This window comes from Erythrolamprus reginae, chromosome 2 (genome assembly GCF_031021105.1).
Source record: "Erythrolamprus reginae isolate rEryReg1 chromosome 2, rEryReg1.hap1, whole genome shotgun sequence".
NCBI lineage: Eukaryota > Metazoa > Chordata > Lepidosauria > Squamata > Dipsadidae > Erythrolamprus > Erythrolamprus reginae.
In genome coordinates this window covers 51,673,986-51,701,287 of record NC_091951.1, presented here as the reverse complement: position 1 = coordinate 51,701,287, position 27,302 = coordinate 51,673,986, and the positions used below count along the sequence as shown (strand labels likewise).

The following is a 27,302-nucleotide window of genomic DNA, read 5'->3' as shown; positions in this document are numbered from 1 at the left end:
AAAAGTCTGTGTGTGTGTGTGTGTGCGTGTGTGTGTGTGTGCGTGCACTGACAGGCTTTCAAATTTATGCTATTCTTACCTACAACTATATATATATATATAAGTACACTGCTCAAGAAAATAAAGATAACACTTAAACAACAGAATCTAACTCCAAGTAAATCAAACTTCTGTGAAATCAAACTGTCCATTTAGGGAGCAACACTGATTGACAATCAATTTCACATGCTGTTGTGCACATTCAGCTTTGTACAGAACAAAGTATTTAATGGGAATATTCATTCATTCAGATTTAGGAGGTGTTCTTTGAGTGTTCTCTTTAGTTTTTTGAGCAGTATATATACATGTATAACTATATATACATATACAGTGATACCTCATCTTACAAACGCCTCGTCATACAAACTTTTCGAGATACAAACCCGGGGTTTAAGATTTTTTTGCCTCTTCTTACAAACTATTTTCACCTTACAAACCCACCGCCGCCGCTGGGATGCCCCGCCTCCAGACTTCTGTTGCCAGGGAAGCACCCGTTTTTGTGCTGCTGGGATTCTCCTGAGGCTCCCCTCCATGGGAAACCCCACCTCCGGACTTCCGTGCTTTTGTGATGCTGCAGGGGAATCCCAGCAGGGGAATCCCAGCAGTGCAAAAACGGGCACTTTGCTGGCAACAGAAGTCCGGAGGTGGGGTATCCCAGCGAGGGGAGCCTCAGTGTAATCGCAGCATCGCAAAAACACAGAGGTCCGGAGGTGGGGTTTCGAGGACTTTGGTGTTTTTGCGATGCTGCGATTTCATTGATGCTCCCTTTGCTGGGAAACCCCACCTCCGGACTTCCATTGCCAGAGAAGTGCTCATTTTTGCAATGCTGGGATTCCCCTGCTGGAATTCCCCTGCAGCATTGAAAAAACACAGAAGTCCGGAGGTGGGGTTTCCCATGGAGGGGAGCCTCAGGGGAATCCCAGCAGTGCAAAAACGGGTGCTTTGGCTGGCAAAAGGGGTGAATTTTGAGCTTGCACGCATTAATCGCTTTTCCATTGATTCCTATGGGAAACATTGTTTCATCTTACGAACTTTTCACCTTAAGAACCTCATCCTGGAACCAATTAAATTTGTAAGACAAGGTATCACTGTACATATATATGCGGTGGCGCAGTGGCTCAGCGATTAAGATGCTGGACATTTTGTCTGGAAAGCCGGCAGCCCAAGTTCGAGAGCGATGGGTGAGCTCCTATGCTCGCCCCAGCTCCTGCTAACTTAGCAGTTTGAAAGCCTGTAATATGAATGCATCGATAGGTACCACTACAGTGGGAGAATAACAGTGCTCTGTGACATCATGCTAGCTATATCACTGTGGAAATACCTTCGGACCATGCTGGCTTAATGGCCTTGAATGGGAGATGCACCATTGCATCATCGGCAATGACTAGCAGAGTAAAATTCACAGGGACACCTTTACATACAATACATATATACATACAGGGACACCTTTACATACATACATTAGTACAACAGATGGCAGCTCAACCAAGGCAACTGTGCACCCATGGGAGCTGGGTGGAGGATTTAAGGAGGGTCCTTTCTGAGCTTTTTTCTCCATCCATAATGCAGCTGTGATCTGTGCTCTCTCTCATCTGGCTATTCCTCTCCTGTTTCTCAAGGTCTTTCTCAGATACCATCACACCTTCTTAGGACTGTGTTGCCTTTTGTGTTCCCTTAAATCAGAGGTCCCCAACCTTTTTTGCACCAGGGACTGGCTTTAAGCTAGACCAGTTTTCCATGGCCCGGTGGGGGGGGGAGCTAGTTGTCAGCGGCGCCGTAAAAGGGGCGATCAAGAGAGGAATGGGTGAATGAATGGACGGAGGATGGGAAGGAAGGAAGGAAAGAGGGAAGGGACAGGAACAGAAGAAGGGTGCAAAGGAAGCAAGGAAAGGTGTGAAAGGGGAGAGTAAGAGAGGAAGGAGTGAAAGAAGGGAATGAGGGAGGAAAGAAGGGAGGAAGGAAAAGGAAAGCAAGAAATGGAGGGAGGAAAGGAAGGAAGGAAAGAAAGAAAGAAGGGGGGAAGGGACAGGAACAGAGGAAGGAAGCAAGGAAACTTATGAAAGGGGAGAGTAAGGGAAGAAGGTAGGAAGGAGAAAGAAAATAAGAAATAGAGGAAGGGAAGGTAAAAGAGAGAAAGAAAAAGAGCAAGAAAGAAAGCAAGAAAGAGAAAGAAAGAAAGAAAGAAAGAAAGAAAGAAAGGCAACTTCAAAGAAAGGCTCACTGAGCATCTCTCACTCTCTCTCTCTTTCTATCCCTCTTTCTTTCTTTCTCTTCCTTTCTCTCTCTCCTCTTCCTTTCTCTCCTCTCTCTCTCCCTCTCTCTTTCTCTCCCCCCTCTCTCCCCTTTCCCTCTCTCTCCCTCTCTCTTTCTCTCCCCCCTCTCTCCCCTTTCCCTCTCTCTTTCTCTCTCTCCCTCTCTTGCTATCTCTCCCCCCTTTCCCTCTCTCTTTCTCTCTCTCCCTCTCTTGCTATCTCTCCCCCCTCTCCCTCTCTCTTTCTCCCTCTCCCTCTCTTTCTCTCTCTCTCCCCCTCTTTCTCTCTCTTCTTCTCACTTTCTCTCTCTTGTTCTTTCTGTCTCTTTTGCTTTCTCTCTCTCTCACTCTTTCTTGTTTTCTTTCTCACGCTCTTTCTCTCTCTTGTTCTCTCTCTTGCTATCTCTTTCTCCCCCCTTGCTCTCACTCTCTCTTTCTCACTTTCTCTCTATCTTGTTGTCTGTTGCTCTCACTCACTCTCGTTCTCCGTTCTTCTCAGCGGTGACGCGCGCACGCCCTGCCCGCCTCACCTTTGCGAGAGCACTTTCGCCCCGGGCTCTCAGCAAGGGGGTTTGCAGGAGAGGTGGGGCCGGCGAAGGTGATATTCAATGTCGGGGGTGCACAGGCGGTTGCACGCGCTCCCTATCTCCCTGCTAGCCCACTCGGAATATTCAAAATAAGAAAAGCCTTCGCCGGCAAAGGTTTTTCTTATTTTGAATACTCCGAGTGGGCTAGCAGGGAGATAGGGAGCGCGTGCAACCGCCTGTGCGCCCCCGACATTGAAGACCTCCGCTGAGAAAAGCCTTTGCCGGCATTTCCTCTCGGGGTCAAGGAGGCGCAGCGGTGGGCGGAGAGAGGGAAGGGGGGGCAGCGGCATCCCTCCTGGCCTTGGCGGGCCGCCCGACCCTCCCCACCTCCTGCAAACGCGGTGGGCGGCGGGGGGAGAGCGAGGAGCCGGTTCCGGCGGGCGCGGGGCTTGGCTGGCTGGCGGGGGGAGCGCCGCTGTTGGTGCGGAAAGGCCGAGGGGGCCCTGGCGCCACGGACCGGCTGAAAACCCCCAACGGCCCGGTGCCGGTCCATGGACCGGCGGTTGGGGACCTCTGCCTTAAATGGTTCATTGTTCTCTTTCTCTTTCCCAAGGCCACATCAGCAGTATATTCCTTCATAGGAATTCAGAAGAATATTTATTTCACTAAGGGACATTAACTCTTTTTCGTGCTAATTCAATCTGCACAGATCATGTTGCCTGGCTTCACAAGTGAGTAGGATGAATAAAGCATCACTTCTTAACATTTTCTACAAATTGGGGATTCTGCATTGTTCCTCTCAAAACAAGCCAGAGAAAGAAGACGCACCTTTTATACTAAGCCATAGAAATTCTGATTCACATTAAGCAAACCAAACATCAAGAGGAACCAGTAGACTGGATCTAAATTATATTATGGCTTGGTTTGCCATGAGAACTGATATATACAGTACTATATACCAGCGTATCAAACTCAAGGCCTGGGGGATTGTTCTGTCGGGCTCTCTGGTAGAATCCTCCCAAAAATTCACAGGTACAAATTTCAGACACACACACGTTTGAACATTCAAAACAATGTTCTTTATAATGAAAATTCACTTAAACCAAACCCTCTTTTGGTATAGCAAAGAGCACTCGTCTCCAAACAAACTGGTAATTTGTACAAGTCCCTTATCAGTTCTGTGATACTTAGCTTGCAGCTGTGAGGCAATTCACAGTCCTTCTTCTTTCACAAAGTGAAGCACACTTTGCTCTGGTTTAGTTTCAAAGCGGGGAAAAAATCAGCACACAAAAAGTCAAAGTCAGTAAAGCAGTCACGAAACACAACGATCAGATAATCCTCCACAATGGCCAAACCCACAGGCTGCTATTTATAGCAGCCTCACTAATTACCAGAGCCCCACCCAACCACAGGTGGCCTCATTTTCTTTGATAATAATCTCTCAGTTGTTGTTGCCTCTGCATCGCTCTCTGCATGTGTGGCTGTATCATTAACCCTTGTTCTGAATCCAAGGAGGAGCTACATAATTGATCTCCTTCTGAGCTGTCTGCCACACTCTCCTCCTCCCTGTCACTCATGTCTTCTTGGTCAGAGGAGCCTCCATCAGCAGATTCCACTGGGAGCAAAACAGGCCTGCAGCATGTGGATGTCTCCCCCACATCCACAGTCCTTGGGGCAGGAGCTGGGCCAGAGCTAATCACAACAGGGATGGATCCGGCTTGTTGGGTGCTTAGATATGGCCTGCGGGGCCACCCTGGAAACAATAAAGGACCAGCCCGTGTTGCCTCTGCCAGCGAAAATGGAGAGGCTCTCATAAAATCCATTTTCACTAGCAGAAGATTGCAGGAGGCCATCACAGCCAAAAACGGAGCTCGTGAGGACCGTGGGTGGCTCTTTGAACCTCTGTTTTCATTGGCAGAGGGTTGCAGGAGGCTGTTGCAGCTGAAAATGGAGCTCGGGAGCCCATTTTTGCTGACAGGGTGCTCAAACTACCACAGGTGCCCCTGGGATGAGTGAGGTTGAGCTGGACATGCCCATCCTAGCCACACCGCTCTGGTCCCCTTGAAATCAAACACAACCCTTATGCGGCCCTCAATGAAATTGAGTTTGACGCCCCAGCTATATGCAATCTTTTGGAACTTGGAGTTGTATTACTCAGCTGAAACAAGTAAAAATTAACTAGAAAAGAGAATACCATTTTACAGATAAAGCAATGGATTTTTAAAGTACAGTATACCTATCTAATGAAAATGTTTGATTGTCAAGTTTGCTGAAGTGTGATAAACCTATGATAAAGTCAATGAGTTCTGGAAAACTATCCTTACAAATTATCCAAAAAAAAAGCCATTCTATCTGATTTTGAAGTAGAGCCAACACTTCAAGTTCACATCAACATACATGTATGCTTTCTTCTGCCATTGTCTCAATTGCTGCAGATGTTCCTTTGAATATAGAAGATGGAGATGAAGAGTGATAGGGCCCTCTATCATATTTCTCTTTCCTCAAATGAGTCTCAGCATTCATCACCTCTAAAAGGGTAGGACAGCTCACTGAAAAGTCTTTAATTACTATTTGCCACAAGTGCATGTAATTTTCTTTAATACTAATCAGGATTAGATTTAGTAGGAAAGGGGGTTTTTTTTAAAGCACCCTATGTGACAGCTTCCAGAAAAAAATGAATGCATCTAATAGATTTAATTATTTGAAATCAAGCTGACAAAAGAAGGTTAAGAGGCAACTTGATTATTGTGGATAAGGAGCTGCAAAAACACTTGTGGGAGAATTCTTTTTAAAAGATGTAATTCATCCTCCAATCTTTCAAGCAGATTAAAATATATCTATGCTATGTTAAATAATAAGCATGGCATTCATTCCTTGGCATGCAATGGGATATTTCCTGGTGAGACTATCAACATACTGGCAGACACTGAAGTGATTTCTCAGACAAAGTGTATTTAATGACAAATAAGTTTCAGGAGATATTTTGGCATGACCGCTATAAATTGACATCAATTCCAGATTTCATCACTCATCTTTAGGATCGGGGTTGGATTTTTGTTTTGGTTTTTTTGGTCCCGAGGCTTATAAAGAGAGTCTTTGCATATACAGTGATCCCCCGGTTATTGCGTCCCCAACCATTGCGAACAGGGTAATTTGCGATTTTTGAACCCGGAAGTCAAAACACCATCTACGCATGCGTGCCCTTTTTTTCTATGGGCACGCATGCGTAGATGGGGCCCGGCAGATCAGCTGCTGGGCGGCTTCCCTGGGTCTTCCCCCTCTTGCTGGCGGGAGGGCGAGCAGCGGGCATCAGCAAGGAGTTTCCCCACCGCCCACGCAAACTCCTCGCTGCCGCCCGCCCTTCGCCCGCCCACGCCGTTCATTCTCGCCGCTTTCGAGCTGAGTCCTGAAGCGAATTCGCTCCAGGACTCAGCTCGAAAGCGCCGAGAGCCAGCGGGGACAAGCCGTTCGCTGGCGCTGGCTCTTGGCGCTTTTGAGCTGAGTCCTGAAGCAAATTCGCTCCAGGACTCAGCTCGAAAGCGCCGAGAGCCAGCGCCAGCGAACGGCTTGTCCGCCGCCTGCCTGCCCGCTAGCGAGGAGCCGAAGATTGGGGGCGGCGTGGCTGTTTTAAAATGTCGCCGCTGGCATGGGGGGCTTGCCAGCACCCCCCGGACCCCCAACCCGGGTTTGGGGGGCTGCTAGGAAGCCCCCCATGCCGGCGGCGACGTTTTAAAACAGCCGCGCCGCCCCCAATCTTCGGCTCCTCGCTAGCGCTGCGGGAGTAAAAACACCATCTGCACATGCGCAGATGGTGTTTTTACTTCCGCAGCGCTACTTCGTGAAAACCCGCTCGTTGCGGGGGGTCCTGGAACGGAACCCTCGCAACGAGCGGGGGATCACTGTATTATTTTCTCTGGTGCCTGCTGGGAACAAGGGTGGTAATTCAAAACAGTTATTTAATAGGAAGCATATGCTTTTCAGATCAGTTGGCAGGGAAGGATTGCCGTCTTTGGTGCTACTGGTGCACCCTCTGAGGCCACCGTGGGCGCACTCATGTGTGGCGGGCACACACACGCCTGTTGGCATGAAATTTGGCGAAAGCAAAATCTCACCTGAGGACGTGTGCCTGAGCAAGATTTCAATGATTTTCACCAATATCTTTCCTTCTCGCATGCGCAGAAGCGAAAAATGGGTGAAAATCACCAAAATCTCACTTACGCAAGCGTCTTCACACTAGATCTTGCTTGTTGTGAATGCGCAGAAGCCAAATCTCACACGGGGGAATGTGTGCATGTATCGGGGCTGCGCAGCTGTGCGCCCATCCCAGAAATCACTACCTGACCGTTCTAGTAGAAGGCCATCTCTGGCTAGAGGATAGGCTAGGGGTATGAAACACAACCTGGGAGCCAGATCCCACCCGCAATAGGTCCAGAGTTGTCTTGTGGATCTGACCCAGAGATGGCGAGGGCCCGTCTCTGTTGCCCAGCCCCAGCCCAGCTACTCAGTCTCCTGTGATGGCCGGGCCACACTCACACCAGCCCCCCAAGGGCAAACAAAACCCTGATACAGCCTGCAATGGGGGTGAAGTTTGAAACTACTGAGTTAGGGGGATGTTACCCTATGACAAGTTCCCCAAACGTTTTGCATTTAATCGATTTGATTTGATTTGATTTATAAGCCACCCAACTCCTTCTGAACTCTGGGCATTAACAGGCAAAGGTATGCGTAGTCTATTCTACAGAATCTAGGATCAACTCTAGTCTAGCGTCCCCCAACCTTTAGGGCATTAAGGACTGGTTCCATGGACAGAGCTTTTTTCTGAGGGAAGGGGTATGGTCTTTTGTGCTGCCTGCCTGTTGATGGGCTTTGCTTGTTTGCATGGACTGGTTTTTGGCAAAACCGGACTGGTGATCATGGAGACCCCTGTTCTAGTTGACAACTGGGGCAGTTGGATCAACAGGGGCAGAAAATGATTATTGATTAATAACAACAACAACAACAACAACAATAATAATTTATTAGACTTGCATGCCGTCCCTCTCTGAAGACTCGGGGTGGCTCACAACAACAATAAAACAATATAATACAAATCTAATTGTTAAAACTATAACTAAAAACTCACTATCTTAAAAAACAATCAATACTGTACAGTCATAACCACACATAACTCTTAATGGTCAGAGAAGGGGATACATTAGTTGCCCCATGCCTGGCGACATAGAGAGGTCTTCAAGGGTCTTGTGGAAGGTGAAGAGGGTGGGGACAGTTCGAATCTCCGGGGGGAGTTGATTCCAGAGAGCTGGGGCCGCCACAAAGAAGCTCTTCCCCTAGGCCCCGCCAGACAACATTGTTCAGTCGACAGGACCCGGAGAAGGCCAACTTTGTGGGACCTAATTGGCCGCTGGGATTCATGCGGCAGAAGGCGGTCCCGTAGTTATTCTGGTCCGATAATAAGTTTCAAGACTACTAGAAGCATAATGACACAGTAAGTGATGACTAGTAGTGAATGCCTCCTCTGCACCCTTTGTCCTCAAACCAGCAGGGTAACAACATTCTATGGCTGTGTTTCTTAACCTTGACAACTTGTAGATATGCGGACTTCTAGATGTCTAGAATTTCTCATGCTAGCTAGGGAAATTCAGAGAATTGAAGTCCATACATACATCTCCAAGTTGCCAAGGTTGATAAGCCCTATTCTGTGGTTTTCAGTTGGTTTCTACATGTATTTCCAATGCCATTAAAGAGAAAGGATCCATCTAAACACACATTTAAAAGATGTTAAGAATCTTTCTTGCTTAGATACATCAGGAGTTATAGATAAGCTTGGAAGATTCCAAGCAACCGTAATGGTCACTTAAGACCATTGGACCACATAAGTGAGTCGGCCTTCTCCCTGACACTTCCTAGGTATTCCATTTTTTGTCATTAAAATGTTATTAATATTCAGATATATTTTTCTAATAATTAGGACTTGTAAAGTTTTCACTGCTTTCTTTCTAACACTGGAGGGAAGCTTTCCAAATCAAATCTTACATTTTCTTCAATATCCTGAAAAAGGTATACCCGCTGAGATTTGTCATTATTGAAATTTATTTAAATGTAATTGATTAATCAGATTCAGAAGCATCAGGTGATTAATCAACTAAAATCCTTTAATCGCTTGACAGCCCTAACTAATTACACAAATAATAACCCTAGGGCACATTTATGTGGGAGCAGACACATCAGATCAGATTGAGAGATAAGGGAAAAATGATCTTTTAGAATTAACCATTGAAAAGGATTGTGTCTGTCTTAAAATTTTAAGGCTTTTTAATTGCAAGGCCTATAGATTTATATCAATATATTAATTATACTTAACAAGAAAACAAATCTATTTTTCTATAGTGCCTGATTTATACCTATTAATGTTTTATTTCATGCTTTTTTTCAGAACAACCTAGTTTTACAGCAACAGACTTTGCGCTACCTCTTCCTTTCCACTAAATACTTCATACATTCTTTCAAATTCTCCATCCTCTCTATTGCTTTTCCCCTTTCTTCAGAATAGCTGTTTCTAAAAGTAGCTTGCTATCAATGTCCCCTGTTGCAACAATCTCTCTTCTTTATTACACTGCCTGAGCCAACAAGACTTTGATAAAACTAGTAGAAAATTGGATTTAGGGGAAAATAAAGTATCTAACGTTTAGTATATCTTCATTCCATAACTACAGCATCATAGCACTGACATACATCTCTAAAGTCTAGATGAACCTTAAGGGGGAAAGTAAACAGCCTCATCAATGTCAAAATGGCACTCTGCTCAATTGATAGATCTTTTTAAAACTAAAATTCTGCAAGTACTTTGATATCTGAGTGACTGAAATCAAGTTGCCTCTGGCAGGCAGCAAAATGACAACACCATAAAATAGACTAAGCTGTTCTTAGCACGTTTACATGGAACTAGTCTTGCTGACTGTTGGCACATTTCGATGAGAAAATATAATTTTAGGTGGGGGTGAACCATTCTAACTTTATTTCCATTATCACAGAACTAGGTAGGTAGGTAGGTAGGTAGGTGGGTGGGTGGGTGAGTGGGTGGGAGGGAGGGAGGGAGGGAGGGAAGGGAGGGAGGGAACAAAGGAGATAATTAATTGTTTCTCTAATGGAAGTTGAAATATTCTGCTGTATAATGGAACCTTTACACTAATGGAATTACTAATTAAAGGTTCAACCACTTATGTAAGCACCAATAGAGGAGAAGATTTATAGTTATAGATTTATAGCTCAGAGTTGAAATGAGAGGTCCTTGGTGTTCCCTAATGGACTACAATAGCCATTATTAGGACAAATAGGCAGAAGAATTGCAGAATGCATCCATGTATACCAACTAGCAATCAGAAGATAGGATGAAAAGTACTTAATTTCACAACATATGGACAAAATTAACCAAAGCGTCAACTGCAAAACTGTGACCATCTCAGATGAAGCCAAGCCCAAAACTGCTAGAGAATCCCGACAAGCCCAGCATCTGACAAATGAACCATCAGTAGGCACACAGACATAAACAATATTTGCATACTGTGCAAAAGAGACAATTGCATACTGTGCAAAAGAGCCCCAAAAGGAACAAAAACACAGTGGGTTGGACTAGAAGACTTCTAAGGCCAACTGGGTTGTTTTATTTCATTCTAAAACACGCTTCCACTAGCAATCAGCATCCAGATAACAGAGAGTAACACCAAGATTAACATCAGACCAACAAACATGAAGTAAACAATACCCCAATCAAGGAACTGCCAAAAAATTAACAGTAAACAGTCTAATCAATGAACCTCCAAGACTATTTCCACCAACCCAGAGAGGGAAGAATGTAAATTGAAAACAAACCCCACTCTTTACTTGCACTACCTAGTTTGGATAATGAAAAGTCTTCAAGAAAACAACTAAGCCTAAGCTTAGAGGGCACCAAAAATCCCTTTGTGCAGAAGACAAATATATTTTCTTGTTTTACTGTAGGTCCTATTAGCAAATGTAGGGCATAGCATAATGTTTGAGTGGCTAAATATAATGCAGTTTGGACTGCTTGTTTTGTTGTACAAAAATTATATTTACAATTATTTTATAATGGTTAACCTTACATACCCTATCCCATTAGGTTAATACATCTCAAGTTCAAGCAAGTAAAAAGCAACTCACAATTAGTCATAAGGGGTAACAAATTCAATTTAAACTCCATCGTCTCCATGTGAGAAGGTAAAGAGGACAAAGCATTTTCCTCCTATAGGAAGGGTATGACCAACTGTTGGTGTACAGTAGAGTATGACCAACCAAGCTATCCAAGTGCAAGAACAGTTAAGCAAACATCACAAGATTCTCATTTACTTGAGTAAATTACTGTACATTATTGTAAAATAGTGTTCACATTATAACTGACAATTAAAACCATCAACACAAAAGCTCATAAATGGTTGATAGCTCACCGCAAATAAACACAGCCGTGGCTGAAACACAACTTCTTATTTTTGTTCTTCACAGATATAATTAGTATCTTGTGCAGAAAGGAAGCAGACAATTAGCACCAACACAACTATTGTATGCTCTGGGCCCATGATGGTGAACCTATGGAGTGTGTTCCACAAGTAGCATGCAGAGCCATATTGGAAGGCCATATGATTTTCAGACCTTCTGGGCCTACTATGAGAGGATGGGGAATGCTCATTGTTTGCTCTCCCTGGGCTTGAGAGCCTTTCTAGGACCCTGGGGAGGGCAAAAACGGCCTTCCCCACCCCCTCCGGAGGTACTAACTTGAAACAGGCCATTCTGGCCTCTGGTGGGCCTGACCACACACATAAACCTCCAAGTGTTTCAATGACCCTCTAAAAGGAAACAGATTACCAGCTGTCTGCAAGGAATATAAATCCTTCCATTCCCCACTATCCTGTCAGAGCTGAGGAAGCTTCTTGAATGAGAAGCAAAATATCAAAGGAAAAAAACACACCAGGTGGCCTCTTGAAAAAAGCACCTTTGGGTATAACATCAGAAAGAACCCTGTTATTCTTAACTAAGAATAACTAAATGCTCTGTCTTACACAATGGTAAAAAGAATCAGAATACTAAATATAAACTTGGAGGAATTGAATTTATTGATAACCCTCAATCTGTCAAAGACTTTATCCAATGACCTAAGTCCTAGAGCCCACTGCAACAACATTGCCAAAAAGGCTTTAAGAGTTGTTAATCTAATCCTTTGCAGCTTCTTCTCTGGTAATTTTTAACTGCTAACAAGAGCTTACAAAACATTTGTCAGACCAATCCTAGAATACAGCTCGCCTGTATGGAACCCACATTGCATATCTGACATGAACACAATTGAGAAGAGTCCAGAAATATTTCACAAGAAGAGTCCTTCATTCCTCTTCTCGCAACAAAATACCTTACTCCGCCAGACTTGAAATTCTTGGTTTAGACAATTCCGACTTAATTATAGTTCATAAAATCATATACCAAAATGTCCTACCTGTTAACGACTACTTCACCTTCAACCGCAACAACACATGAGCACAAAATCGATTTAAATTGACTGCAAAAAATATGACTTCAGCAACAGAGTAATCAATGCCTGGAATGCACTACCTGATTCTGTAGTTTCTACTCCTAACCCCAAAACCTTTAACCTTAGACTATCTACAATTGACCTCTCCCCCTTTCTAAGAGGTCTGTAAGGGGCGTGCATAAACGCACCATTGTGCGTCCCTGTCCTATTGTTTTCTTTTGTTACTTTTATCATTACTTATCTAATGTTTAATTTGTACAAATTATCACCCTATAATTGACAAATAAATAAATAAAATAAATAATAAATAAATAATAAAACTAGGCAATGCTAACTGGGTATGCTGGATAGAGTTCCCACAATTCTCCACCCCAAGAGAAGATACCGCACCACGAGAGGCTAAGGAATAGTCTTCAGAGTTTTGACGAAATCAACAAGTTCCTAATAAAGGAACTGGAGATTCTTCTCAAGCTTAGCAAAAGCTAATTTAATACCCCAGCAAATCCTTTTTATTCATATGCTAGCCCAAAGGGATGAAAGTGTGGAATTTCATTTGCTAACTCAGAGTTACCAAACAAATGTTGGTTACAGACTCTTTTTTTATCGTTTTGAATTAAATGTTTGATAACCCATTGCTTATATCTGGAGGCATTGAAAAGACACCAAGGCATAATTGATCTGTTATGCCTGGAATGGGCTAAATGGTGAAGGGTTTCCCTGTCAGTCGTGTCCGACTCTATGGCACGATGCTCATCCCCTTTTTCTTGGGTAGCATCGTTTGAAGACAATTTCTGTGGTCATGGCTGGTAGAGCTATATGCCAAAGGCGACAAAATGCTATTACCTCCCCATCCAAGTGGTACCTATTTGCATGCTTTCCAATTGCTAGGTGGGCAGGAACCTGGTAAAATAGCGGGAGCTCAAGTCTTGAATCCCACTTGACATCTCTCCAGCTGACAAGCTCAGCATCATTCATCCTTGCCCCCTATGAGATGGGCTATAAAATCAATGTTTTATCTACGTTTCAATGCCACAGTACAGTAATACCCCGGTTATTGCGTCCCCGACCATTGCGAACAGGGTAATTTGTGATTTTTCAACCCGGAAGTCAAAACATCATCTGCGCATGTGTGCCCTTTTTTTCTATGGGCACGCATGCGTAGATGGCGCCCGGCAGATCAGCTGCTGGGTGGCTTCCCTGGGTCTTCCCCCTCTTGCTGGCGGGAGGGCGAGCAGCGGGCATCAGCAAGGAGTTTCCCCACCGCCCACGCAAACTCCTCGCTGCCGCCCGCCCTTCGCCTGTCCACGCCGTTCATTCTCGCCGCTTTCGAGCTGAGTCCTGAAGCGAATTCGCTCCAGGACTCAGCTGGAAAGCGGCGAGAGCCAGCCGGAGAAGCCGTTCGCTGGCGCTGGCTCTCGGCGCTTTTGAGCTGAGTCCTGAAGCGAATTCGCTCCAGGACTCAGCTGGATAGCGGCGAGAGCCAGCGCGGAGAAGCCGTTCGCTGGCGCTGGCTGTCGGCGCTTTTGAGCTGAGTCCTGAAGCGAATTCGCTCCAGGACTCAGCTGAAAAGCGGCGAGAGCCAGCGCAGAGAAGCCGTTCGCTGGCGCTGGCTGTCGGCGCTTTTGAGCTGAGTCCTGAAGCGAATTCGCTCCAGGACTCAGCTGGAAAGCGGCGAGAGCCAGCGCGGAGAAGCCGTTCGCTGGCGCTGGCTGTCGGCGCTTTTGAGCTGAGTCCTGAAGCGAATTCGCTCCAGGACTCAGCTGGAAAGCGGCGAGAGCCAGCGCGGAGAAGCCGTTTGCTGGCGCTGGCTCTCGGCGCTTTTGAGCTGAGTCCTGAAGCGAATTCGCTCCAGGACTCAGCTGGAAAGCGGCGAGAGCCAGCGCGGAGAAGCCGTTCGCTGGCGCCGGCTCTCGGCGCTTTTGAGCTGACTCCTGAAGCGAATTCGCTCCAGGACTCAGCTCGAAAGCGGCGAGAGCCAGCGCCAGCGAATGGCTTGTCCGCCGCCTGCCTGCCCGCTAGCGAGGAGCCGAAGATTGGGGGCGGCGCGGCTGTTTTAAAATGTCGCCGCCGGCATGGGGGGCTTGCCAGCAGCCCCCGGACCCCCAACCCGGGTTTGTGGGGCTGCTAGGAAGCCCCCCATGCCGGCAGCGACGTTTTAAAACAGCCGCGCCGCCCCCAATCTTCGGCTCCTCGCTAGCGCTGCGGGAGTAAAAACACCATCTGTACATGCGCAGATGGTGTTTTTACTTCCGCAGCGCTACTTCGCGAAAACCCGCTCGTTGCGGGGGGTCCTGGAACGGAACCCTCGCAACAAGCGGGGGATCACTGTACTAGAAGCATTGTTGAATAGCTGCTTTCTTCTTCAGATAGTTTGCTGGGATTAAATCCAGATTTGCTTGAGTTTAGTTCTTAGAAACATAGAAGATTGACGGCAGAAAAAGACCTCATAGTCCATCTAGTCTGCCCTTATACTATTTCATGTATTTTATCTTAGGATGGATATTTAAACATCCCAGGCATGTTTAAATTCAGTTACTGTGAATTTACCAACTATGTCTGCTGTAAGTTTGTTCCAAGCATCTACTATTCTTTCAGTAAAATAACATTTCTCTCGTTGCTTCTATTCTTTCTCCCAACTATACTCAGATTGTGCCCCCTTGTTCTTGTGTTCACTTTCCTATTAAAAACACTTCCCTCCTGAACCTTATTTAACCCTTTGACATATTTAAATGTTTCGATCATGTCCCCCCTTTTCCTTCTGTCCTCCAGACTTTACAGATTGAGTTCATTAAGTCTTTCCTGATAAGTTTTATGCTTAAGACCTTCCACCATTTTTGTAGCCTGACTTTGGACCCGTTCAATTTTATCAATATCTTTTTGTAGGTGAGGTCTCCAGAACTAAACACAGTATTCCAAACGTGGTCTCACTAGCACTCTATACAGCGGGATCACAATCTCCCTCTTGTTCCTAATGGAAAGTATGAAAATGTATACATTTAAATACCATGACAATTGTAGTTTTGTTAAAATCAACCAAAACTTACTCAGTCCGGATACACCTTGGCTAATCTGCATTAACAATGATCATGTTCAGCCATTGTGAACCTACTGTTTTCTTTTAAAATCCAACCATCACAGTTTATAATTACATGTTTAATGAAGCCAAATGTGCTTGTTCCACAAACTATGGTTAATGGCAGCACAGTAATGAACCCAGTCAAGGTAAACACAGCAGGAAACAATATCTCAATCAAGGAATTACCAGTTGGGGCAAACAATCAAACAGCAGCCTAATCAAGGAACTACCAAGAAGAAAACAGCATCCCCACCAACACTGACAGAGCAAGCCACTGTATATAAACAGAGAGCAAGTCCCATTGTCTTCTAATAACTGGTGATGGTGCCTAGTTTGGTAATTAAAGGTCTACAAGAAAACAACTAAGCTCAAAGAGCACCAAGTATTCCGCAATTCAAGCCTGAGCTACAAATATTCTCCTATTAGTAAATATATATTTGCCTTCATTCAGCTAAAGCAGTGTTTTTCAATTGTTTTCTGGGCCCAAATATAATTTTAGGGTTAATATCTATCTATCTATCTATCTATCTATCTATCTATCTATCTATCTATCTATCTATCTATCTTTCTTTCTTTCTTTCTTTCTTTCTATCTATCCATCCATCCATCCATCCATCCATCCATCCATCCATCCATCCATCCATCCATCCATCTACTCACTCACTCACTCACTCACTCACTCACTCATTCATTCATTCATTCAATTTTTATGCCGCCCTTCTCCTTAGACTCAGGGCGGCTTACAACATGTTAGCAATAGCACTTTTTTTGACAGAGCTAGGCTATTGCCCCCACAATCCGGGTTCTCATTTTACCCACCTCGGAAGGATGGAAGGATGAGTCAACCTTGAGCCGGTGATGAGATTTGAACCACTGATCTTCAGATCTACAAGTCAGCTTCAGTGGCCTGCAGTACAGCACTCTACCTGCTGCACCACCCCGCAAGCAAACAAACTATTGGCTGGGGAAGGCTGCTCTACCCACCTACCTGGGAGTAAGTTAACTCAGCGGAGCTTGTTCTCAGTTAGGCAGGCATAGGCTACCGTGGCTAGGGCCCTCTTTTGACATGGGGTCAGGCCGTAAGTTCATGGCTACTGTGGCACCCACCAAGAACAACAAGAATCCACGCAACCGCCCGGCCCCGCCGTGCCTTCTCTTCTGGTCTCGGAGCAGCGTTCAACTGGGAAAACACTCCCTGTCCTGGGGACTCAATCAAGAGGGACCACACATATTCCCCAGAGTCACACATGCCCCCAGCATTGCTTCATGCCCCCCCAGGGGTGTGTGCATTGAGAAGGATTTGAACTAAAGTAACATGAAGACATGTCCTGAGAGATCATGGAATTGTATAAGGCTACTTGCAAAGACGGTGCACTCCTTCATTATTCATTACTGAGTACATAATGTAAGATGCACTAAACGTTCCATGTTAGCAAAGCTAACAACAAATTGAGGGATACTTGAAAGGACAGTTTGGAGTGGACAGAGAAGAGGGTCTAAGCATTATATCGTGGAGAGAATCTTATAGACACAATAAATGTTATTGTATCCGTGACTTCTAGAACAATAAACCTACACTGAGCCTGATATGTTTACATTCAAAACAGTCCTTCCAATGTAGGATATTCTCACTGACTTTTATTATACTCAAATGAGGGTGGGGGACTCACGCACACAATGTTTTAGAGCAAGAGACTCTGGCTAATTTTTCCAAGAGGGATGTTGGAAGGAAAACTACTTATAGCATTCCACAGGTTTCCCTGCTGCCAAATTTGGCCTTTGATCTCTTTGTAAAAAGATGTTTCTATTGATTCTGCAGAGAACCGGGACTGGAAGGAAGGGTGTTAACTTTTTCACTTAAATCCCTTTTCCTTCCTCGAAACAAAACATAAATCGAACATGAGTGCACGAGACTGGCATTTTCTCCTTTATTTTTTTCTTCTGCTTCAAAGATAACGGCTATCGGATAAACTGCTCTTGCTTTGATCCAATCTCTCTGTAGAGAACCGTAATGAAAAGGATGTTCTCATATATCCTATCCCCTAATTTAACATATAAATCACTTCCAAAAATATGATCCAGATGGGCTCGAAGGAAGGAAACCAATTAACTCACACTGCCTTACCATCTGACACATTACTTGTGATAATAAAAATACAAACAACATGGTCAAACAATAAGGTTCTGTCTTATATCTGACATTTTCAATTAGTTTTCAGATTTGGTGAGTTCGCCCGCCCCTCCTGCGGCAAGCATTCTGTTTTGCAGTCCATATTAGTTCTATATTTGGGGTGGGGGAGAGAACCTTTGGCAGCTGAAGCAGATTTATTGGCACTCGGTAAGGCTCTGATTGGCAGAGAGGTTTTTACAGTGAGATAATTAATATAGTGGTACCTCTACTTAAGAACTTAATTCGTTCTGTGACCAGGTTCTTAAGTAGAAAAGTTTGTAAGTAGAAGCAATTTTTCCCTTAGGAATCAATATAAAAGCAAATAATGTGTGCAAACCCATTAGGAAATAAATAAAAACTTGAAATTTGGGTGGGAAGAGGAGGAGGACAGTTGCTGTCGAAGGAAGAAGGTGAGGTGGGGGGAATAAAAAAAATACAAAACTTTAAGACTTTTTTAAAAAAAGAGGGACTCTGGTGGCAAGGAGGAGTACGCGCTTCACATACACCCGGTGCGAGACTGCCTCTCTTTTTTTTTTTTAATAAATTTTATTGATTTTATAGGTTTACAAAAAACAAACATATAACAGTGCACAGTGCATGTGCCCATCACCAAACAACACACACACCCCGTCACCCCCACCACCCCTATAGGAGGATTCAAAGACATTTAAGTTATTTGTCTATCTATTGATCCTTGGCTCTATCTTGAACGCTTTTTTTACTCGCGACTGCCTCTCATACACTGCGCCAGAGAGAGAAACCCAGGTGGGCGAGAGGAGGGAAGCTCCTGCTCCTTTGACTGAAAGGTAGCTGCTGCTCCTGCTGCTGCGGCTGCTACCTGCTTCCTCTTCCTTCCCATGCTGAAGGGCTCCCCTCTTCTCTTGCTCACTCGCTTTGTAGCCGGCGCCTTTACTTCACTGTGGTGACTCCTTGGATTGTCTGAAGCCGAGTTGATTCAGCCGGGACGAAGCACCCCCTTTTGCCTTTCCGTGCCCAGATGCTCCGGGAGGCAACCTCACGCTGAGTATGTGGGAGGCTGCACGAGGGAGTCACCACAGCAAAAAGGAAAACACTTTGTTCACTCTGGATTGCCAATGCCTCCTTAAGCGCCACCGAAAGGTTCTTCTGGCAACCCAGAAAAGCCCGAGATGGCCAGGATTAAAGGGGGAATGGCAGGAAACTGGCCAGGCCTTCGGGCCGCTCTCAAATTTCCTGGGAATTTTTTCCGGGCTTGGGTTTTTAAGTAGAAAATGGTTCTTAAGAAGAGGCAAAAATATCTTGAACACCCGATTCTTATCCTGAAAAGTTCTTAAGTAGAGGCATTCTTAAGTAGAAGTACCACTGTACTACAACCAGGCCAGTACAGGGTTGCTACTGGTACAGATCAGGAGACCACCATCAGTAGTTAAAATTGAGCATTCCTGACGTGCCTGCACATCCGAGCAAGATTTTGCTTCTGTGCATGCCCAGGAATCAAAATCCCACATGGGAACGTGCGTGTGTGAGAGATTTTGGCATTTTCTTGCTTCTGCGCATGCACAGTGCACCGCGAGCGACAGAAGCAGCAACCCCTGCCTGAACCAGACCCTGCATGTTGAACTCAGGAAAATAAAAATGCTACAAGGTTTGGAGTTGTTGCACAGGATACTTTTATCCAGAATATATACCTGGGGCTCAGTTTCAGAAAGAGCTAAGGGTAGGCAGAAGCCAATCAAGCCATTAAGGTGATTTTTTTCTCCCCTGACTTTGGAAAGAATCGTTTAACTTTCCATTTGTGTCAGAAACAACACAAATGAGCCTCAAATATTCCTCAAGAAGAGGTGATTGTGAACTAGGCAATGCAGCTCATAATTTTTTGCTATCTTAAAAGCTATTTTAAGTATTCTGTATGGCTTATGTTTTGATTTTGGGCCTTTTTGTAAGCTGTCAACCATGGTAGTCGGTGTCAGTCAGTTAGTTTTTTAAAAATATTTATTTATACCCAAGTGCTTTCAAGTCAGCTTTTGACTCAAGCAACTGCTTAGATCAGTCCCTGCAGTTTTCTTAGCAAGGTTTTTTTGATAGTGAACTGTCACTGCTTCCTTCCTAGAGATAAGAGAAAAAGACTGGCCCAAAATCAACAACCTGGAGTTGTGCCTCAGGCAGGACTAGAACTCACAGTCTCCTGGTTTCTAGCCTGGTGCCTTAGCTACCACACTAAACTGGCTCTCAATCAATATTGGCAATACTTTGTCAGGAATATACATAAAGAAATAAACTATGTTTACATAACTGTTCATGTCAACCTGGTGATTGTTGGTTGCCAGGTCACCAGACCCAACTATATATAGATATATGATACATACCATATTAGATAGGTAGGTAGGTAGATAGCTAGATAGCTAGATAGCTAGATAATGATGATGATGATAGATAGATGATGATGATAGATAGATGATAGATAGATAGATGATAGATAGATAGATAGATGATAGATAGATAGATGATAGATAGATGATGATGATAGATAGATGATGATAGATAGATGATAGATAGATAGATAGATAGATAGATAGATAGATAGATAGATAGATAGATAGATAGATAGTCAGTTTTCAATCAGTGCTGCTTTCCAGACAGGTTGAACGACAAAAAAAGAACAAAGGCTTCTTCCTCAACTTATGAGGAAGGCTACAAGTTTGATGACAGATACTTCAAGTTAGCCATTTATTAATTTGCTGAGGTATTCTGAAAATTGCCACCCAACACACTAGGCACTAGGTTGAAAAAGACTGGCATAAATGAAAAAAAAAAAGTTTATGTCCAGTTTTTTTTGCTAAGCATCATGAAAGACCCCGAAGTGGAAGACCTTATTCTGATTATTTTATTTAATCAAATTTATAGGCCGCCCTGAAGAAGGGTCTTTGTCATGCCACAGCATTTTATATACTGTTGTTGCTCTCTAACCCCCTCTATATGCAGGAGGGACAAATATGCTCCAACATACATCTTTATTGTTATTGTTCTCTAGCCCCATCTAGTGGCTGGAGAGACAAATATCCAGTACAGTAGTCCCTCGCTATATCGCGCTTCACCTACTGCGGCTTCACTTCATCGCGGGTTTTCAAGAAATATTAATGAGAAAAATCATTCTCGGATCTTCGCTGGTTCGCGGGTTTCTGAGGAAGTCGATCGGCAGATTTAAACAGCCCGTGGAACTCGATCGGCAGGTTTTTAAAAAAATATATACCTAAAATTGTAAATACTGTATTTAAATACTGTATCTAAAATAAATACTGTGTGGGAAGTGTTTATAAACACTTAAAACAATGAAAACTTACCAAACAATTACAATATAAATACTTAAATAAGTACTATCAGTCGATAAATTCCCCATCGCGGATTTCACCTATCGCGGCCAGGTCTGGAACGTAACACCAGCGATAGGTGAGGGCTTACTGTATATTGTTTGAAACTGACCCCACCCTTTCATCCATCAGCCTGCATTCTCAAAACAAGTGCACGCTTGAAAGCCAGACTCCATTTCCTTTAGCATTTGGAGAAGGAAGAAGCATCCATCGTAATCTGTGTCACATGGTTATCTAAAGACAAACCCACAAGCCACACACAGAGAATCACTGGTGAGATTTGAATTGTTTGTACAGTGGTACCTCGAGATACGAGTTTAATTCGTTCCGGACCTGGGCTCTTAAGTCGAGCAGCTCTTATCTCGAACAACTTTTCCCCATAGGAATTAATGTAAATAATTTTAATTGGTTCCAGCCCTCAAAAAACTCACAAAGTTAGTCTAAATTATGCAGAAAGGCATGTTTTTAATGAAGAAATGTACATGTACATATAAATGAATAATGAAGTTTCTTTCACTTAACTTGTAAACTTTCTTAAACTTTTAAATTTACATATGTTCAACTTCTCTGCCACCCAATCCTGTAGGACAGAGGTCCCCAACCCTTTTTGCACCAGGGACCGGCTTTAAGCGATCAAGAGAGGAATGGGTGAATGAATGGACGGAGGGTGGGAAGGAAGGAAGGAAAGAGGGAAGGGACAGGAACAGAGGAAGGAAGCAAGGAAACTTATGAAAGGGGAGAGTAAGAGAGGAATGAGTGAAGGGAGGGAGGGAGGGAAGAAGGTGGGAAGGAGAAAGAAAAGAAGAAATAGAGGAAGGGAAGGTAAAAGAGAGAAAGAAAAAGAGCAAGAAAGAAAGAAAGAAAGGGGGAAGGGACAGGAACAGAGGAAGGAAGCAAGGAAACTTATGAAAGGGGAGAGTAAGAGAGGAATGAGTGAAAGGAGGGAGGGAGGGAAGAAGGTGGGAAGGAGAAAGAAAAGAAGAAATAGAGGAAGGGAAGGTAAAAGAGAGAAAGAAAAAGAGCAAGAAAGAAAGCTGCAAGCACCCCCCCGAGCCCCCCAGGCCGGCTGCAACCTTTTAAAACACGCGCGCCGCTTCGCAGCTGTCTCCTGAAGCCGAACGCGGAAGTTAGCGTTTGGCTTCAGGAGACAGCTCCTTGGCGCTTGTATCTCGAATTTGGGCTTGTAAGTAGAACAAAAATATCTCTCCCCTCCCAGCTCTTATCTCGAGTTGCTCTTAAGTAGAGCAGCTCTTATGTCGGGGTTCCACTGTATTTATTAATTATTACGTTCAGCAGTAACTTAATACTGTCTATCCTGTATTTGGTTCTCATTGAACATATTTTCCCCAATTTCACCATATCCCGTTCTTTCAATAAAGTATTCAGATCTATGCACACAATCTGTTTTATTGGAGGATAAGTGTGTTTAACTGCATGACGGACCACACATAGACTAAAATGTAATGAGGACAGAACAATCTTCCTTCATTCTGGAGCAAAATTTCAGTAAAATAACTTTTTTTGCGCAAAAGCCCAAAAAGTACAAAGATCCTACCACACATTTTCAGAAGACACTCACATCAAAGCAAGATTTTTTTCCCCATTAAAAATGATAACTTATCTTGACCAACCTCAACTGGGAATCTCCTCCCATTGATGCTATGTTCTGAGCCAGCAGATCCATTGCTCTGGCCCCAGTGAAATTCAACTTTTTCTGCTTTGAATCTTCCCGGTAGTCCAGCACCGCTGATGAAATAATCATCCTTTAGAAGGATGGCAACTAGAAAGAGAAGAAATAAATTGTAAAAAAGGAACAAGATTGAATTATTATTTTTTTGCTGCAGATATCAGTCATACATTTGTTATCCTTTCAAAAACAATTTTCTTTTTTTTTAATGTTTCATTTATTTTATTTATATAACATATAAAAATTCAATTTCCATCATTGTCTGGGTAGGTTTGTTTTTAGGCAATAATAATCAAAATGCTTACAATAATATTCATTACAATAACATTAAAACTATAATAACAATAATGTTTAACTTTTTCTATTTGAACAAATCTCTGTTTCAACATTTTTATGTCCCCATATTTCTAACTTCTGTTTCTATTGTCTAACTATTGGTAAAATAGATCCCATGCCAAAAATATTCAGTTTCTTCTTTGTTCTTAATAGTAAGCGTTAGTCTATCCATTTCTGCACATTCTAATATTTTCTTAATGACAATCTCATCTGTCATTCTTCCTTTGTTGTGCAAATACAATTCAGGCTGCAGTTACTACATGGAAAATAAAGTATATGGTCCTTTTATCATATTTTTCCGGCAGAATCGCCAACAAAAATATTTCTGTTTTCCAGTCTATATGTTGCTTTACCATTTTTTCCAACCAAGTATGTATTTTTGTCCAATATTTTTTACCTTTTGGGCATGTCTACCACATATGGTAATATGAAGCAGGTGTTTGATTGCACTTCCAATATTTAGTAGATCTATCTTTATTCATTTTTGCCAGTCTCATTAGTCTATAGGACATTTTATACAAATTTTCAGTGCAGCTGACATAGTCAATTTAACATTTCTATCTCAGTTTCTACCATTTATCCAGTTCTATTGCATATCCCAAAATTTTAGCCCAAACTATAATTATCTCTTTTACCTGCTCACTTTCAAGTTCAATAATAAATAACAATATATTTTCTTTATCAGTTTTTCATGTGTCTGCATTTGTGGCCATCATGCAATGTCCATCCCTTGATTACTAAGTTCATGCTTGGTTTTTAATTCCCCTTTTTCATTCAGAGTATATTTATATGTTAAAATTGTTTCCATATTAATAACATTAGAATGTATCAATTATTCCATTGCGGAAAGCCAGACTGGTATTCTCAAATAATGTTGTTCTTTAATTTTAACCCATACTGATAGCAATGAGTTTCTAACATAATGTCTTTGAAAGTAGCTATGTATCTTATTCTTCCCATACCATAAAAAAGCATGGCAACCTAATTGAAGGTTGTGTCCTTCTAAAGTTAATAGTCTTTTGTACCTCAAGTTAATCCATTCTTTTATCCAGTTTCACGAACCATTTCTGAAAACCCCTGCCAAGGAGACTGCAGGGAATTGCCTAGACAGACTTTAAGTATTGGATACAATTGAAAAGAAGGAAAAAAATGCACCTAATACTGTATTTCTAACACAAGAAACTCAATTTTGCTTTCAGCTATCAAGTACAGGTAGTCCTCAACTTACGAATAGTCATTCCAAATTGCGATGATACTGAAGGAAGGGATTTTATGACCTATGTCCATCGTTATGGCTGTTGCAGTGGCCCTGTGGTCACATAATGGCCTCATGCATCCCAGCAGCCAGTCGGGTCCCACAGAGTTGGCCTTCTCCAGGTCCCATTAACCAGGCAATACCATCTGGCAGGGCGTAAGGGAAGAGCCTTCTCTGTGGCGGCCCCAGCCCTTTGGAATCAACTCCCCCCCGGAGATTTGTACTGCTCTCACCCTCCCAGTCTTTCGTAAGCCTTTAAAAACACACTTCTGCCAGTAGGTCTGGGCCAGTAAAATTTTAATATCTGCCCCAGCATTTAATTATATGTTTTAGTGTTGAAGTTTTTTAGAGTGTTTTAATATTAGATTTCTTATGTGTTTTGTATTTACTTATTGTGAGCCACCCGGAATGTCAGGAGGAGGGCAGCCTTAAATAAATAAATGCATCTGACAGCCTGCCTACGATTATGACCATAGAACAGCGACGTTAAAATCAAGGCCCGGGAGCTAGATCTGGCCCATGGGGTGCTTAGATTTGGCCTGAAGGGCCGACCAGGAAACAACAAAGGATCTGCCTACAGTGCGTCTGCCCAAAACAGAGCTCGGGAGGCTATGTAGGGTTTGGGCCTACAGAAGACACATGAGGCCATCGCAGTTGAAAATGAAGCTTGGGAGCTTGTTTTTGCTGGCAGAAGGCTCGGGCCACTGCTTGTGCCTCCACCACAAGCAACATGGAGCTGGCCATGCCCCCCCCCCCGCTCCCCCAAGGTCAAACACAACACTCATGAGACCCTCAATGAAATTTATTTTGACAGCCCTGGCATATAGACAGCCGGGCCAAGGCACAATATATGGGGTACACTGCTCAACAGTAGTAACTGTGAGAGGGATCTTGGAGTCCTAGTGGACAACCATTTAAATATGACCCAGCAGTGTGCAGCAGCTGCCAAAAAAGCCAACACAGTTCTAGGCTGCATTAACACAGGATAGAATCAATGTGACATGAAGTGTTAATACCACTTTATACGGCCTTGGTAAGGCCACACTTGGAATACTGCATTCTGTTTTGGTCACCACGATGCAAAAAGGATATTGAGACTAGAAAAAGTACAGAGAAGAGCAATAAAGATGATTAGGAGACTGGAGGCTAAAACATATGAAGAACGGTCGCAGAAACTGAGCATGGCTAGTTTAATCAAAAGAAGGACTAGGGGAGACATGATAGAAGTGTTCCGAGTCTTCGGAGAGGAGCAGTATACAAATCTAATAAATAATAATAATAATAATAATAATAATAATAATAATAATAATAATAATAATAATAATAATAATAATGGCACAGATGATCTTGCGCCGGAACTACTGGAACTTGCGCCGGAACTTGCGCCGGAACTACCATTTACCAGTGGCAAAGAACTGGTGGGATCATAAGCCCAAAAAAGTGGTCGAAAATGAGCAAGCAAAACTACTGTGGACTTCCGACTTCCGACTGACCGAATTCTGAAGCATAACACACCAGACATCCTGATTGTGGAGAAAAAAGTATTGATCATCGACATCACAATCCCAGGAGACAGCAGAATTGAGAAGAAGCAGCAAGAGAAATTAGTGAAATACGAAGATCTAAAAATCGAGCTGCAACGACTCTGGCATAAGCCAGTGAAAGTGGTCCCAGTGGTACTTGGCATGCTGGGCTCAGTGCCAAAGGATTTCAGCGGACATTTGAAAACCATCGGAATTGACAAAATCTCCATCTGTCAATTGCAAAAGGCCGCTTTACTGGGATCGGCAAACATAATTCGCTGCTACATCACGCAGTCCTAGGTGCTTGGGAAGCACCCGACTGGTGATGAAATACGAAATCCAGCATAGTGATCTCGTTTGCTGTGTTGTATTGACATAATAATAATAATATCTCAGCGGTTGCCACAAAGAAGAAGAAATCAACCTATTCTCTAAAGCACCTGAGGGTAGAACAAGAAGCAATGGGTGGAAACTAAACAAGGAGAGAAGTAACTTAGAACTAAGGAGAAATTTCCTGACAGTCAGAACAATTAATCAGTGGAACAGCTTGCCTCCAGAAGTTGTGAGTGCTCCAACACTGGAGGTTTTTAAGCAGATGTTGGATAACCACCTGTCTGAAGTAGTGTAGGATTTCCTGCCTAAGCCAGGGGGTTGGACTAGAAGACCTCCAAGGTCCCTTCCAACTCTGTTGTTGTTGGCACTGCAACTTCTCCTATCAGCTTATCTTTCATCTTCCCATTGGAGTCACTCACCTGGCAGATGCCATGACCCACTCCCCAATCTCCTCCCCTTAATTCAACCAGATATTCTCAGACCTTTAGATTTGTCAGGTATGTATTCAACAAACGTACAGGACTGAGAGGGTTTTTTGGCAGAGAACTCCTAGAAAGAAAACAATCTGACACAGCAAATAGGGCTCTCAGAGGATCTTTTACACCCTTACTCCAGCAGATAATTTTCAGGCCTTTCTGCAGAATTACAAAGTGAAGAAAACAAGGTTGCACTCCAGCACCTTGTTATATATGAGAGTCCCACTGAAATTACACAGCTATGCAGAGTTTGCCATCTTGACTTGGGAATTAATTAAGCCAAAAAGTTAATTTGCCTAAGAAGCAGGTGGGAGAAATCTTGTTACTACAGATACTCGTATCACACATATGCACTAATTTGTGTGTGCACGCATCTTAATGATGCAAGGAAGAAGGCTACAGTATGGTGTATATACAGCGCAATTCTGCACTGTGCTTCAATAAAATGGGATACAGGCAGCTAAAAATAAAATTTCTGAATGATACATATACGAATAATAAGACTGAATGGATGAAACAACAACTTTGGGGTTAAAAATAGATTCAGAAGGTAGCTAAATGGGTAAGTGAGCCATGGTGGTGGTGCAGTGGTAAGAATGTAGTATTTCAAGCTAATTCTGTTCACAGTCTGGAGTTCGATCCTGATAGGGCTCAGGATTGACTCAGCCTTCCATCCTTCCATGGTTGGTAAAATGGGGACCCAGATTGTTGGGGGCAACATGCTGACTCTGTAACTTGCTTAAGAGA

The 27,302-nt window shown here is 43.4% G+C and overlaps 1 protein-coding gene across 3 annotated transcripts in view; it reads right to left on the bottom strand.

Moving 5' to 3' along the window:
- PTPRG (protein tyrosine phosphatase receptor type G) overlaps positions 1–27,302 on the bottom strand; it is a 922,721-nt gene that overhangs the window by 396,277 nt on the left and 499,142 nt on the right. For all 3 annotated transcript variants that reach the window (XM_070738149.1, XM_070738150.1, XM_070738152.1), the window contains exon 4: positions 22,577–22,725. In XM_070738149.1, the coding sequence (XP_070594250.1) occupies positions 22,577–22,725 (149 nt within the window). The remainder of the gene's footprint in view (positions 1–22,576; positions 22,726–27,302) is intronic.